At 36.8% G+C, this 17,136-nt stretch overlaps 1 protein-coding gene across 1 annotated transcript in view; it reads left to right on the top strand.

Moving 5' to 3' along the window:
* The window catches only part of kirrel3b (kirre like nephrin family adhesion molecule 3b), a 204,815-nt gene that overhangs the window by 149,488 nt on the left and 38,191 nt on the right, over positions 1 to 17,136 (top strand). Inside the window, exons 6-7 of the mRNA XM_055028836.1 lie at positions 9,094 to 9,263; positions 14,414 to 14,564. Coding sequence (XP_054884811.1) covers positions 9,094 to 9,263; positions 14,414 to 14,564 — 321 coding nt within the window. The remainder of the gene's footprint in view (positions 1 to 9,093; positions 9,264 to 14,413; positions 14,565 to 17,136) is intronic.

The raw sequence follows: 17,136 nt of genomic DNA, 5'->3' as shown, positions 1-17,136 counted from the left end.
ATTTAAGCTTTGTTACATGATGCATTATCCCATTAGCAGGATCCAAAGTTTGATTGTATCTCTGTGGTCTTAAAGAGATTTTGGAAAGCATGAATATTCAGTTCATGCTGACAACATGAACTCAATATGGTGCGGTGATAATTGCTCAGTTGGTTGTAAGGGATCCAAAGAGTGTCAAGTAAATGCCCACTGCCCTCTTCCATTACACCAACAACAACATAAAACATTGATACACAACAGTATGAGTTTAACCTTCTTGTTTTTTGTCAAATTCTCACCCCATCACCTAAAACTATCAAATTAGTCTTTGTTATTGTTCAGTTTTGATGAACTTTTGGAATATCTAGTCTTAGTTACAAGAAGGTTTGAAGAGGTGTATATACAGAAATGGTATTCTTTAGTAAATTGGTATTTATACTACTGTTGTTCTGATATTATCAAGAACCAGTCTGCCCATTCAGTCTGCTCTGAGATCAACAAGGTGTGTTAAGCTAACCAACTGCAGCTATCTAATGTTCTCCTTTTTGGACCCAGTCTCTGCAAATCTCACTGGATTAACAGTTTTTTTTTTGTTTGTTTTGTTTTTTTCATAGAAATTTTCAGACCAGTCCATCTGCCAACAATAACTGTGCCACATTCAAAGTCTTTGCCAGGATTGTCTTGCAAAATCAATTTTTAATCTCAATGGGATTTTCTTGGTGAAATAAAGGTTAATCATAAAATGTCGCTTAAACCCCTATCTGAGCTAAAAACAATTGTACCCAACAATTGCTTTTGGGCTCACTGCCAACAAAGCATGCAGTGAGTCTAGTTAAATCACTGGGTTGTTTAAATGCCCTAAATGATTCAGAGTACTTTGTAGGTACTCTCTTCCTGCAATGTGTGGTTTATGCTCTACAAACCTCTGGACTGAATTTGTTTTGTAAATGGCATATAAACAGTGTACATCTTAAGTAACTTTAAGTTCACACCTTTACTATATACTCGCACCATGCTCGCAACTTTCTGCCATGTTGCTTCTTATTATCATCTGCAACTCTTTTATGAGGGCACATGAACTAGCCTTTGTTGGTCTTTGCTTTATATTCATTAATTTACTCATTCTATTTGTTTATATGTGCTTGCATGTGTATGTGCGTGTGTGTGAGTGCATGTGTGTGTATCCATTTGCACACATGTAGCTGAGAATACAGTAGTTGTCAAACAGATGCACAATGACAGCTCCCAAAGAGGGATGGTGATCTGGGCCAGTGAGCCAAACATGTCTCACGTCTCCACCTGTGCTGGGCATTCCTTTTCTTATCTTCCTTTTTCTTTTTTTTTTGATCTATCTATCAGAAACTTTGCAAGCTGTTGCGATGGGACGACAGGCAGTCTGTTCGAGCGTTCTTCAAAAATATACAAGGCAGAAAGCTCATTGCCGAAGCACCGCATTACAACTGTCATACAATGTCTTCTCCTTCCAGCTTCCTTTTGAGAAGCCTGCTCTCATTCATTTGCTTCCAAATTGTTTTTCCTCCTCCCGCGCTCTCACTCTTGTAAAGCAGAGGAAAGTCTCAGTATTCCAATCATCTGATTCAGTGGCACTCTTCCAGCACTAGTTCAGTCCTGAAGATGCCAGCAGGTTTGCCATCAGCAGCACCAATATCAAAGCAGATAGTTCATCCACCCGTATTGGAGGTAATCCACTTCCTCGCGTACACGCCAGTTTTATGTTTTTGTGGTGTGGACATTTTATTTCTCACAAATCAAAAGGTGGTTTTATGGTCCCCAAGGGTTTATTCATGCCCCTCTTTGAGGTGACGGACTTACCACCTTGCTTCTCTGAGTTAATTACACATTAATATGCTTTGGTTTCGTTTATGGAGCTCTTTGATTTTGCACTAAAAGTAAATGATGACAAAGCTCAGTCCATCTGACATCACTTTCTCTTTTTTATGTGAGAAGCCCAATTCATAGTTTATAGTTAAATATGTCAAGAATAAAAAATAATATAAGTTTTTAAGACAAAAATGAGTAAGGCATTTTTTCAGCTTTGAAGATAAAATATCTAACAAAAAGACTAGGATGGGGTGATGTAATAGTCTGCTTGTGACAGACTAATTTGGATTTTTCTCTTCAGAGAGAGACAGAAAAAAAAAAAAGACTATTTGAAGCGTGTAACTCACCATGACATCTGTGATCCAGAGAAGCCACTGAATCTAAAGACAACTCAAAATATGTGACCCAATTAAGATCTTTCAAATGATTAAAGTAATGAACTCACTGTATCTGGGAGCTGTTTTTCTTTAGCTAAGACACAAACCTTACATCTTTGATTATTACCGACAGGCACATCCTTTGTGGCAGCTCTGCAGTCTGTAATCTTTGATTTGTATAAAACCTGTAATCACAGTAATACTTGCAAAACCTGATTTCTAAGGGTGAATGCCCACAGGTTTCAGGGAGAATAAAAATTGTGAAAGTATTGAAAGGGATTTCATTATTATACTTCCGAAAAAGAAAAAAATAGAAGTCAGTGAAGCAGGGTTAGCAGTGAGTCAGCCCTGTAATTAAAGAGGAGCGATCAATCTGTACCACTGACCACACTACTTATGCCAAGTCCATCGAATGGCTGCAGTAAAGAGCTAATTTAGAACCATTAGGGACTGCCAAGTTTGCAAACAGCCCAGTAATGATGATGGCTGATTCAAGTTCAAGGCTTAGCCTCTATAACAGTCAGACCTGGCAGTCGCAGGAAGGAATCTGTGAAAGATCTCAGATGAAGAGAAATATATATATTTTGTATTATTATTTTCTTTTATCAGTCATTTGCATACATTGCATGCTAACTTATTAATCAAATCTTCCCCATTTCCCTGCCTTACCAATGCCTTCATCTTCCAAGGAAACTAAAAACACAAAAGTTTCCCAGTTGCCTATTCTTTAGGTGATCACACGTGTATCCTAATATTTTGTGCTTTATTATTTTTTTAAGACAGGAAAAGATTAAAAGAAATGTGTCTGGCTTACCATAATAGCTGTTTTACACCAGGCTGTTTTAAACACAAAAATACACAAATATCCAACATCACATTGACATACACTAAACAGCAGTGCACAATAGGTACCTAACAGTGAACGCAGAAGAAGATGACGACGAGTTGGTGTCCATGAGTCTTCTTAAAAAGTAACAGTGTTGAAATAGACTTTTTTTTATGTTGTGGAGTATCATTCCATGCTTTGGTATAAACACAGAAAAATATTTGGTAGCTAGGGCCGGGTGTATTGGTCTACATATCATTACTATTTGTACTAGAATCTAATACTAGGTTGTATTAGATTGACACCTTTATTTATAGTTTCTCTTCTATGTGTCCAAGCAGTTACTCAAATTTTCTCAGAGTTCATGCCAGCACATAGGCAGAAATTGAAATAAATATCAAGAGCTTATATTTACAATTTGAGAGCAGGGCTTTATACCTTTGTAATGTTTTCACTCAGAACATCTACTTTCTTTCAAATAAAATCTGTTTAATCCCCCCAAATGCACAGTTTTATTAGATTTTGACTGATATTTTAATCAGGCAGCTGATAAAAATATCTTACTATTTTACTGAACTCAAAAATATGCACTTATGTAATAATACTGCACGTACCCCCAACTTGAAATATGACTATGATTAAGTATTAACTATGGAAGGAAAAATAGTCTTCCTATTTAAGTTATTTGAAGATCACAGACTCAGTTATCCTAAAAAACAATTGTGTATAGTATGCAATTAGGAAATGTTGTTATATATGTACGGCTACTGTGTTTTCTTTTGTAGATATTTAATTTAAAAAAAAATCATGTATTTACCTAAAATTTTTGTCTTGTATGCTGATACAGACAAAACTAGCCCTGTATTTACTTGCTATCTGAACAAAATCAGAACTGCCCTGTCACACACCCCTTCTGGCTTTGACAGGTGGTGGTAAGTATCTCTTTGTAACTGACCTAATGGAAAGGGCATTTCTAAGACTGGGTTTAGGTATCAGAGTAAAAAGAAGGAGCTGCAGATATCCATAGTCCAGGATGGCAAATCTGTTAACAGAACAACTATAAACTGTGCAGCACAAGTATTTTCTTTTGAAAACTATGGAAAGAATAAAGCAATTATTGGCAGAATCCAAAATAAATTCTGTATGCAACACTATGTATGCAATAACCTAATAGTGGACATATGCCTGAACACACAAATCCCACAATGCAAAATGGTGGTGACAGCCCTGAGCTGCAGGTGATGCTTTTCTTCAGTAGGGACAAAAATACTGATCAGACTTAAGGGGAACATGAATGGAGATTGACGGTAATTCTTGAAGAAAACGTATTGATTGAGACTGAAGATGAGGTTTGCCTTCCAACAGGACATCAACCTTAGGCACACAGCCGGAGTTACAACTGAATGATTTAGCTCAGAGGTGTCCATCTTCAATCCTCTAGGATTATTGTCCTGTATGTGTTGGATGCATCCTTGTTCCAACACAACTGATTCAAATGACTGAATTATCTCTTATTGACGTCACTTCAAATTCCCCAGATGCCCATTTGATCTAGGTGTGTTAAACCAAAGCAACATCTAAAACATCCAAGGACAAACTTTGGACGCCACCAAATTATGTTTATCTGGTCGAACAGGCCAGTGAGACACCAGACTTAAATTCAACTTCTAGTCTGCAGCAATTCTCAAATATTGTTCACTGATGCTTCTCATCCGGTGTGACTGAGCTCCAGCATATTTGCAAAAATCAATGGGCAAAACTAGACAGTCTCTAGATGTACAAAGCTTGCAGTACCACAAAATACTTGCAGCTGTTATATAGCAAGGAGTGGTTCTAAGGTGTTCACGAAGTATAAACACCTTGACAAGGCATTGAATTTTGATACCTATGTTACTATTCCTATAGAACCTGAAATACAGTGAAGGAGAGTAAGATATCAAGGCAGCCAAGTTAAGTGCCTCCCCTCAAAGTATTTTGCTGGCAAGGATACCACCACTTCCACAGTGACATGACCTGAATGTGTTCCACAGCACAGATATTTCTGCTTTTGACTTTTATGTAACTCCACTACACCTGTGGAGAAGTACTGAAGCAAACATTTTACAACATGCTTGTGTGCTTCACATCGCTGTTCAAGATAAGAAAAAGTAAGACACATTTTAACTTAGACTAAAGGAGGCATATAGACTTATCTATGTAATGAAGACATTACCAAGTTCATTAGTGGTGTTGCTTTCAGAAGCTAGCACCTTTATAAAGACACTGATATGTGTTAACATGCCTGGGAGATCTTTTTTTTTTTTCTCCTTGGAGAGAAAGGATAAAAAACTTGTGATCTCACCTTTCCTTGGAGCTTTTACCACTTTGAGCAATAACAGGAAAATCACCCCTCCTGAATGTGCGCTATTCAAGGAAGAGTCCTATCAGTCACATGCTGTCAGACTCTCCTATCTAACCTTCTCCTCTCCATATGAAAGACTTTATGGCTGCCTTATATGCTTGACATTTAATTAATGTTTCAGTCATGTCTGCTGGAGAATGCTGACAGCAAGCCGATATCTCTGGATCTTTGCAATCAGCTGTCATGGAGTGAGTCTCACTTTTATTTTGTCTGCATTTCTGGTTCATAATGCTGTTCTCATGCTTCTTGTCTCATTTGCATATCAATCAGGCACTGGATTGTTAGCATGAGAATAAACTAATAGGATCCTCCTCATGACCCTCTTTCCAATTGACAGTGAAAGAACAGAAGGTGGCCACATTCTCACAGAGATGCTTTCCTCCTTGCAAAACTCAGCATGCTCACTTGTCTGACCTGCTTGTTTTGACCTGGGATTCCTCCGCCTCTCCCATCCTCTACATATTAATGAGGAGAAGATGAAAGAAGCCATTCCAGAACCAACGCTGCATCTCAAACTCGAGCACATATAGGGTACAAGTGATTCTGAAATGTCTTTGAAATAGCAGATTTGCTTGGCCAGCTGGCCGGAGTTGAAGTAGTCTGGTCTAGTCAGAGTACAGACTTCAGTGTTCCCACGCAGGTCTGAATCAGCCATTACTCATGGTGAATGTGCGGGGTTGATGGGTGTGTTTTCTGATTATTTGAGCAAGGAAACATTTCACATGGTTTTAATCAATAATGTTATGTAAGGAAAATGCATTAGTCATAACAGCCAAAGACTGAAAAGCCACCCCCATCTACTAATCAACTGCAGCACTAGAACAAAGATGTGCTTGTCTTTAGCAAAGTACTAGCATGAAAAAGATAATCAAATTAAAAACATCCATCCTTTTTAGCAATAAAGTAGTTTTAGATCTAACTGGCAACTCACCAATTACAGGGTGAAATCATACTCTTTGTGTTCCTTGTATGTGATCATTTGTCGTTATTTTTTAATACGTGTCAAACTCTAAGACCCAGGGCCAAATCTGAGCTGTAATAGAAAAGGCCACAGAAATGTGAATTCAAGATTAGTTCTGTACTTAAATATTATTATTCAAAGTAAATCAGTTTATTATTGTATAGGGCCAAGTCACATCAGTGTGAAAAGATGTTAGATGTTATTTAATCTCAGGAAATCCAAACTGAATGCAGAGAAAGCTGTAATAATTTAACAGAATGTTAATAGATAGTTTATTTTTCTATACATTTTGCTACAACTGAGTCCTTTGAGGACATTGATCATGTTCTTATGAGTTTCAGATCCCTGGTCTGACATCTTACTTAGGCAATGTTTATGTAAGGCGTGAAGAGCCTGAAGTAATTTCTTAACACCAAATTTGATTCTTTTCCACCTGAATTTCAAAAGCAAAACCCCTCTGAAACTGCTTTGTAGAGCTACAATAATTTTAATGTCCTCCCAGCTCATTGCCAATGAAAATCATCTACGTCTACTAAACCTTTCCCACTGGATATAATGTCTTCTTTCATTTTCTGTTTATTAACTGTTAACTGATTGAAGCCCGTCTAGAAATACAGCCATGAATCAGGAAGGTGGTGGCTTGCCTTTGCACAAAATCTGCCCATTTTCACTGCTCAGTGAGCAAGGGAATGCACCCTACATAAACATATTTGTATTTCATCATAAGGCAACACAAAGACAAAAAGACACATGTTACATTCACACCTATGGAAAAAAATCTAAACTGCAGCATGTAGTCTCCTTTGTTGATTGAGAAAAAATTATCAGAACATTCTTGTTTTCATGCTTAGACAATTGCAATTTCCTGTTTGAAGGACTAGATAAACTTCTTTTACACCTCCTGTTTCATTCAAAATGCTGTTTTCAGATTATTACTAGTTTGTATTAAGTAAAGAGTGGAAATATAGCTCAGTTCGGTTTTTTTTGTTCATACAGCACATTTGTAACCATTTGCAGTCCGATTTTATTAAACAGCTCTTCATTGAGTCAACTTTGTTAAAGGTGTGCAACCTTTTAATTTCTTCTCACCTGTATGTCACTGATATTCAGCTGTATATCTCTTTCAAGCCTAGCCAATTCTATAGGTTTTCTGTCCATTTCATTTTCTGCAAAGCTCTGCGGCTCATTGTTTTTTTTTTTTTTTTTTGTTCTTCTTGAATCACTCTCTGTGAACCCAGGAGATGCTTATGTTTGAAATCCCAGTAGATCAGCAGTTTCAGAAGTACTCCAACCAGCCCATCTGGCACCAAGAACCATGTCACATTCAAAGTCACCGAAATCCTATTTCTTCCCCATTCTGATGCCCATTACTCATCCAGGCCTAGATGGATTGAGTTACTGTCATGTCATTGGCTAATTTTCTATTTGTGATTGCTGCCAGTGAGTGTAAATAACCGTTGCTTACTTACATGTAAAGCTCATGTCCATGTGAATGCCAGGACCTACAATCAATTTTAGCCATTTTAATTTAGCTACAAATCCTTGTAAATATAATTGTTGCTTACTAGGAAAAAGTTGGCCAAATATATCAAAGTCTGTGTTCTGATTTGATAAAAATCTAATGAGTGAAGAGCTTTAAAGTAAATCCTGTTATTTGGCTTTGAAATAGAACTTTGGGATTTGTTTGATTATTCACTGCAAACTGAAGTAAAATTGGGAGAAGTAGTACATTTTTTAAATTTCAGAAGCAGTAGGTGTAGAATACTGTATATCTGCTCTTGTACAGGGGAAAGTTCATACATATATCTTGCCATAAAAGATTACTTAATGCTATTTTTCATTAATTTTACAAACACACCCCAAATTATTTTTTTTTCTCTCTTTTCATCCATCTCAGATCTGTTTGACAGCAGATATCTCACCCATAACAACCTCCTCTCCAATCATGACGCTGTTGCAGGGGAATATGGCAGCTGCTTGCAAGGCTTTGATTTCATCTTGCCCCAGATTTGCATTGTAATGAGAACTCAGGTCAATCAATAATTCACAGCAGTTTCACTTATAAAAATGAAAGCCCGAAAGAGGAAAGGAAAAAAGAAAACAGATCAACTCATGGGTAAAACAAGAACAGGACTTTGATGTGTGCCATAGGAGGCACACATGCGGTTGTGATGCTCTCCTTCTCCGTTTGTATTTGTCAACATTGCAAGTGGCACAGGAGAGGAAAGTACATGCACGCATCTGATCAGTGTAATGGATTTGACTGACTTACATCTACCTGTTATATGTACTGTATGTGTGCAGAGCCTCTGCACTGAGTGTGGAGAGAGTTGATTCTTGTTAAAGAGTCACGCTGCGACTTTGACTTCCTAAGCTTCAAACCACTGCACATGTTGCTTTTCGTTTAGCAAATATACTTTCTGACTGCAGTTTTACACCCTCCATGGCCAATCTGAGATTGAAGAAAAACCCTGCTAATTATATGAGATAAAGGTCCTATTAGTGTCTTGTGAAGATCATGAAGTACATGGAAACTAAGAAATTAAGAGTTGGTTTGTTTGTTCATTACTGTTTGAGTGTATGTGGTACAAGAAACAAATTAAATGAAGCCTATTTTAATAACAAAAGCAATGTCATTTGCTTGTATGCCCCAGTAGCAAACAAGATATTAATTAACACCTTACAACTCCTTTTTTTGTGTCAATAGTACCACCGGACGACCCAGTCATTGGTGGCGGACCTGTGGTGAGCCTGAGAGCTGGTAATCCTCTAAACTTGACATGCCACGCTGACAATGCCAAACCTGCAGCATCCATTATCTGGATCCGGAATGGAGAGGTCCTTAACGGGGCCATGTACTCCAAGGTAAGCACTGAGGTGTGTGTCATAACAGGTACGTAGCCCAGCAGGGTGGGGGGCTGTGTATGACATTGTTTAGAAGGACTGTGGCCTATCTGTTTGTTTGTCAGTTATATATGTTTCTCATTTTTCTCTACAATTTTCTAAGTGAATATATTCATAATCAGGCCACCGACCTGGTGTTCACAGCTGAAGTCTTGCGAGAAGCAACCCGAGAAAATCACGATTTGTTTTGAAAGAATTCAAAACAAATTGGTCAATAAGGTTCTTTATGATGCGATAAAGTGGAATGATAAAGGAAAAAGATAATCTTTACATAAACTTCAAAATCCATTAACTTCTGATGAAGTGAGCAAGGAGAGCCTATGGAGAAAACACTGCACTGCAAAGTATTTCTGATGGTTCTTTTGAATTCTCCTCATTAAATTAAGTTTCCACTCCACAGTTATAGTATTCTGGAATACTTAAAATACATCTGGAACAATTGCTAACATCAGGTTTTGAAGTATTGAGCTCTTTGTTTTACCTATTGTGAGACACTTCTTGAGAAACAAGCTGATTTTAATTATTACTGATAGGTGAGTTACAGCATTGCTACTGAAAGACTTCATTTTTCTTCCTGGCTTTTAATAACTTTTTCAGCTTTAGTGATTTTTTTTTAATTCAATACTTATTATCATTTCCTTATTTAACAGCTAATTACCTTGCACCATACATGTCTACACTACTGCAACTACAGCACAGTGCTAAAGTATTTTTCAGACGCTTAGTGTTGCGCTTCAGTTAGGTGTGTGTTTGCCTCAGCCTTTGGGTTGGTTTTATGAAGTGATATTCCTCAAAAACACAAGCATTTGCTTCCTCTGGTTTACAAATGTACTGAAACAAACAGATGGTGAGATCATGAGACTATCAGTAACTTTGCGTCTCTCTCCAGCGTTTTGATATTGTCCTACAGACTCTTGCTTGATCAAACAATGCTCTGATCTACAGTGTGAAGTTCCTGAATGTTTTATGCCACAGTCTAATTCTCAGCCGTAGCTTGTCCTTAGACTTTGGATGTCACTGCAGTTCCAAATTATTTCATGCTGTGGTCACATGAACCCAAACACTCAATTCACATTTATTCTCAAGGCTTAGTTATCCATTTAAATCGGTTATGTTCTATTTATTTTTAAACAAAGCACATAAAGAGGCAAGGCACTTTAGGCTGCCTTCCTCTGCTCCCTGCACTCTCATCCCATTATCGGCTTTTTTCAAAGAGCAGATAAATGCCATTGATTGGGCTGAGGTACGGCACCAGGCCGCTTTGAATAAAGTGATTGCCAGAGGTGCTGTTTGCTAATGGTAGGTGGAGGAGCGTGCTTCCTACCTTCACTTCCTCCTCAGGAGCAAAGGCAGATATGAAGACATCCAGCGCCAATAGGTGACGGATGCTCTCATGCCTGCGTTGAGCCCGAGTATGAGCTTCCCCCCTCTTATCTCTATTGCCTAACATTAAAAAGCAATGGGTTCAATTAAACCAAGATGACTTTTCTTGGGTCCGCAGAGCAGCAGGGGGACATTTTGAAAACATAATCATCTGCTCTGATGGTCTTCTCATATCCAACAGATGAAGAGGTCTAATGTGAGCAGATGTGGTGAAGGGTTCACAAAGATGACTTTACTGATGGTGTCATATGTAATGACAGTTCTGACCCATCCAAAACCTCATCTCTGTGACCTCATGAAAATCTATTTACTGGACCAGTGATTAAATGAAAACTATATGATTAAAACTAACATTTGGCAACCATGTGTGTTGCTTTTAACCAAAGCAGTGTTCATAAAATGACGCACTGCTTATCATTAGTGAGGGTAGCTTAGGAATTTATAACTGCAGTATATAAGTAAGAAGCTCACCAAAGGACAGAGAGAAGTTGCATATCAACACGTATAAATCCCATTAAATTAAAACATTAAATGAAGGCTTTTATCTCAAAGACATACTGAAAAGGTCTCCACACATTTCTGTTTTGAAAAAAAATAAATAAAAAAATAATTTGATGCAGCATTTTGAGATGAGATTAGAATTTTGAGAATGGCTTTAGCAGCTGATTCTATTGTTGTCCATCTTTGCCATCCATACCAAATATACTATTGTCAGGTTTTGATTTAAAGTGGTTCAGAGAATAATTTGTGCTTATGCAACACACTAATTAGGTCTGATCAAACAAATTTTTGTTCAAATGTATTTATTTATTTGTCATATCTTAACTACTGCTTAAGTTTTGCATGACTGTAATGGCTAACAAATTATTTTTAGTTTCAATTTAAACTTTTTCTACTAGTCTGTATGACCTAAAAGAGGGAAAAAAAGTTCTGCATGTCTGTCTAGAATTTATTCCCTTTTATGTATCAAAGCTAAACTAAAAAAAAAAGTGCATGAAGTGCACACTGCTGGTTTAAATCCTCACAGAACAAAAATTGCAGGTGGTTTTAGTTTCAAGAAATTTAATGAATAGGAAAAAAAATAATATTTGACCTCAAAGTATACAAAGTATACAAAGGAAAAAATGACCACTTTGGATCTTTTTGTCATAGATTGGTTCATCTTTAGTTGCAAAAAATCAGCATGTGGTGTTTGGGCAGGTATTTATTCTGCTATCAAGCTTGTTTGTAACGTAAGAGAGTATTTATGCTGCACTATTTCCAATAATGCTTGAAAACCACATTAATCAAACAGATAAGAGAAAAATGCTATATTGTTATAAGTTTCTTTGGTTCTCTTACCTTCAGAAGGTCAGAAAATATTAATTACACCTAAGCTTATTGTCCTGTAATCTGGTTATATGTGTATTGTTTGGAGCTTTATTTGGTATTAAATAAGAAAATATCTCAATTTGTGATGTGGACTAAGGTTTTTTTTTTTGTGTGTGTGTGTGTGCTGCTACCAACTAACCCTGTTACTAAGATTAATGACTGCAGACAGGTCTAGAGTTATGATGGAAACAATCCCGATTGTGTCACAAAGAACATTACATTGACATACTCCGTGTCTGACAACTAATGTTCTCTGCTTTCAAAGTGACTCACGCACAAATATGAATTTCATCACATGGCTCTTCACATGGAAATGGGATTCACAGAGCATAGGAGCTGTAATATTATTTTCCTACTAGTCTCAGAAATGCCAAAAAACCTAATATATTCACCCAAGTGGTGTAGATCATTTTTATGTTCCTTTAAAAGGCACATTGAGATGGCTGAACTATAAAGTGATAAGTATATATATATATATATATATATATATATATATATATATATATATATAATGTCTTGTATTAGTTTACAAGTTTATTTTTTTAAAGCCACACTATTCAGAATGAGGGGTGATTTGGAAGAAAAGATGGCATAGATAAATTGAGGTTTCACTGGCCTAAAATTTTTGCATTAGTGTGAAAGAACAGATTTGAACTTATTTTTGCCTTCATCCTTCTTTGGCGGGGGTCTACCAAGATGCCCATCTTGACATTACAGTGGAAATGCTATTTAATTTTCACTATGATCAAAGTCACATTGTAGATCTCAAAAAGCCAAAAATTAAATAACAGAAAGCAAATTATATGTCATCTGTTCAAGACACAACGACCTGACTTTTTAACAGGAATTTTGAGTGTTTTGGTTTTGGACATAATCTCCATAGCAAAGCATGTTTTTAGTATATAAACACAATTTTCAGCTGTTTCCATTCTGAATGGTGTTTTTTTTTATGTAGTTTCCTTTCTATTGAAAAGAACTGAGCCTTGAGTCTACTTTAAAGGGAAAGCAGGGAAATGCATCTTGACTTTGTGGTTGACCACCCTGCACCCTGTTGCCCACACAATTTGTTCTATTCAGTGACTTTGTTCTGTCCTGCACTGCTTAGCATAGCCTCCCAGAGCCCTCCTCTGAGCGCCGGAGTCATAGCAGAGAGCCAGCAAGCGCTACCAACCGATTCCAGATGGCTTCCACAATACAGGGCTCAGAGGATGAGCACTGAAAAGAAGATTGATTTCCTTTGTGGAGTATGACAAGCCATGCACTAGAGCACGGCTCTCCAGACACACAAAAGGAAGCTCTAAAAAAACATATTTCAAATACTTTTTATTTATTAAATTTCATATCAGCCTCCCTTTGGGGGTAAAACTACAGGCAGAATGTTTTGATGGTTCTCTTCTGTTTCCTGCAATAGAGCCAATTGTACATGTATTTGTTTTGATCTTTTTCTTGCTTTTCTTTGATCTTCCCTTTGTTTTAACTTCTTTATTTTCACACAATTATTTGTGGGAAAAGTTTAGAATTAAGATGTAAAATGCTTACATAGGTGAACATTTCACTTTCTTTTATTCTACACCTGCAGGTGCTTACAGCTTAAAAGATAATTCATATATTTTAAAGTGAAGTTCTGTAGAAACACTTTTTATCAGTAATGGTTTGCTTACTGTTGAGGCGAGTTTCTTTTCATAAAGACACAGAGTATTGGAAGGCAGCAGCTAATCAGACAGGGGACAGAAAATTTTGCTTATAGCCTCTTGTTGCTCTTCATGCAGATGTCTATGTTAGGTTTTTCTCAAGGTTTTAAAGCTGAATATATTTGCTACTATGTTATTTTGATCAAACTGATTCCATTGCTGAGCTAATAGTAGGGCTTGTTTAGCACCTTTTTTTTCTGCTGCAATCTCTGTTTTTGCATTAATAAACTAGAAATTTCTAAGATCCAGTCCTGACTAGCAAAAGTGTAGAATCACTTTTATTAGAAGCTGGAGACCAATTTAATTATGGACATCAATAACCAAACAAAATGTTTAAAACGTCTGTCTGTTAAATCTAAATATGAATGTTTTCTGTTTAAAATATTCAAAATACAAACGAAAATATGTCAAAACAGGGGTCATTCCAACTTGTTCTTTCACCAGTTTTGTGGTTTCTTCAGTTCTGTTCTGTCTCACAAAAATAAAGCATCTTTCTATCAGTAACTTTTAATAATTTTATCTCCTGAGAACTTTCCCTCAAAAACTGTGAATTTTTATTTTCTTGCCCCAATTTAAATGGACAGTACCCAGCATACAAAATGACACAATGCTCCTCATTTTAGGTATTTAAGCACAAAACTGTCTTTATCTCATGAAGTGTTACTTTGCTTTTTCCAGACATTACTCCGAGACGGCAGGAGAGAAAGCACAGTGAGCACACTCTACCTTTCGCCTTCCAACATCGAGACTGGTCAGCAGATTATCTGCAAGGCCTCCAACAAAGCAGTGCCCAATGGCAAGGAGACCAGCGTCACTATTGATGTTCAGCGTAAGCATATTTTCTAAATTTTTTATTTGTATTTTGAATTTAAATGATTTACAATTAGATGAGAAGAAAACACTAACGTGATCAGCAGGATTGAAAAGTATGAATTATACTGTTACAAAAACCCACATGACTATCTCTTGTGGTCATATGTGATCTCCTGTAGACTCTCATACTATTCATAATTGATTTCCTTTTTTCTTCTCACATGCCATCGAGTCATATTGATTGGTGATGCACCAGTAGTTCTAATTTTCTATGAAAAAAATATATATTAAGAAAAGTCAGAGCATGTCCATCTAAATGGGTGAAGCTTGTGTTCTGCCTACCTGCTCACTGTGGAAGAAGACAAAGTATTCCCACCTCTCGTATTTTTTCTCTCATGCCATCAATCTCTTTGATGAGAGAATCCACATTTCAAGTTGAAAATAGGCAAAATAAGCCCAGCGTGTAAACCACATTCAGCCTCAATTGTCAGGGAATATTTTTTCGATCAAGAACTGCTCACAGTAAGAGAAAGGATTTGAACAATGGGATTTTGCATCACTCACAACCCCTTCAACGCCATTAAGTATGACTAATAAAGCAGAAAATGCTATTTAGAGAGCCATTATGACTGACGGCTCCATTCTTTTTATTATGTACACGGCAAGAGGCAAGAATGGCACGAGCGGGTATAGCACAATCAGGCCAACCCAGGCACGGGAGTAAAAATGATTAAGAGTTGTTAGTGTTTGCAACCCTAGCAGTTTGCGCTCCTCGTTTTTTTTTCTTTTTTTTTTTTTTTCTTTGCCATGCAGTCAGCGAATGAAGTCTGCCCACATGTAAACTGATTTGTCACCATGTATAATGATGTGTCTCTGATAACTGCCTGCCATCATAGCATCATCCACGCCTGTAAATGTTTGATTTAACCCTGAAAAATGAGTGGAGCAGATCTCTAATTAGCATTCTAAAATGTCGTCTTTACACAATTAAAGCTCCTGAAAACATTTTTCACAGTGTGAGATGAAACCGAGCGACAGCAGAGACTAATTGTCGAGATCCAAACTGTTTCCCACAAGGCTAAGGCTCTCGACTCCCTCCCTCGCTTTTCCTCCCCCCCTTCTTCCTCCTCCTCTCTTGGATTTGACAGGTAGTGCTCAGCACGGTTGAGTGGAGCCTTTGGAGTTTAACCGGAGATCCACTCCTCACATAAAGTTTCCCCCTGAATTCAAGCATGCAGTTGCTGAACTTTGATTGATTTCTGTTAGGTATTAATTTGTTTAAATTGAATGCAGGCTGATTTGATTACAAGGTCAGCGACTTGTAATCTGTCCAAAACACAGATGCAAAAATCAAAGCTAAAGGGCAATTACACACTTTTTGATGCGCTACATGGTAAATCTGCCACTTAGTGCATCACATTTACCACTTCAGGTAATTTATCGTTTATCTAACTAGTTATACAGAATCTTGCAAACATTTTGAATGTACTTTGTTCTTAAGCACCTTAGGAGGAAGGAAGATGATACATGGTTTTCAAAATGTTTTGAAAAGAAAAATTGGAGCGTGATATGCATTTGTGTTCTACCCCCTTAACTCTGACACCCTTAAATTAAAATCAGCCGACCTTGATGTTGTTCAATCTCAGTATTAAAAATACATCTGTTTTGTAAAGACCTCAGAGGTTTGTCAGAAAACCATGAAACAACACGATAAAGACCAAAGAGCACACCCAAAAAAATCCCCATGAAAACAATAGATTATTGTAGTTGTTGTCTATAGTCATCATGTCTGTTTTATTCCTTAAGAAAATAATCACATTTCTGACCAAATTTATATTTTTTAATTTAAAAAAGCAACAAAATGACATGTTGTCTAATTTTATTGACTAAAACATTTTGCTAACATTAAGTTGAGTTTGGTCTAAAATTAAAGGTAGGTATCTCAGCCTGCAATTCACTTTATTACTCGCTGAGAATCTTACTGTAAAATTCCTGAAAAGATGACTACAGAAACAAGCTGAATGTGAATGAAGTATGCTGTTTACAACTTTCAAAGGCTGTTCTAATTAAAAGTGCTGCATCAGTACACCAAAGTTAGCTCCTTGAAGGACATTTCATTCAGAACAATATTGGATGACCTAACTATTCCAACGGTTGACACAGTTATTACCAGTACTTTAATTACTATGTTTTAGAGTTTAATTGCTATAATAATAATTTTAACAATTACTCCCAGGTTTGACTTAAATTGAACAATTTTTATTTGTTTTTTAAACTGATTGTCACCTCTTTAGAAACAACTATGTGATATAATAAAGCGTCTTAATTAGTCAGTGGTCTTCATTTCTATGTACCTGAAATTTCCAGGTATGGATGGATGGAAGGAGCAGTCTGGCATGGAATATTTCAACCTATGCACTGTTAGGTGGACATTTCACATCAACTTTGACAACCAGGGATTTAAAGTAATTTCCTATCATTTACTTGTAATTTACTCTAAAGAAATGTGATTATGTGACTGAAAAAAAAATATCTGCCATGAAGGGACTGCTCATGCTCATCTTGATTTGATCAGGGGTCAGAATCTG

The sequence above is a fragment of the Poeciliopsis prolifica genome, unplaced genomic scaffold (assembly GCF_027474105.1).
Source record: "Poeciliopsis prolifica strain line A6 unplaced genomic scaffold, Auburn_PproV2 SCAFFOLD004, whole genome shotgun sequence".
In the NCBI taxonomy this organism is placed as follows: domain Eukaryota; kingdom Metazoa; phylum Chordata; class Actinopteri; order Cyprinodontiformes; family Poeciliidae; genus Poeciliopsis; species Poeciliopsis prolifica.
The sequence above is the reverse complement of the archived record's forward strand: the minus strand, read 5'-3'. Positions and strand labels throughout refer to the sequence as shown.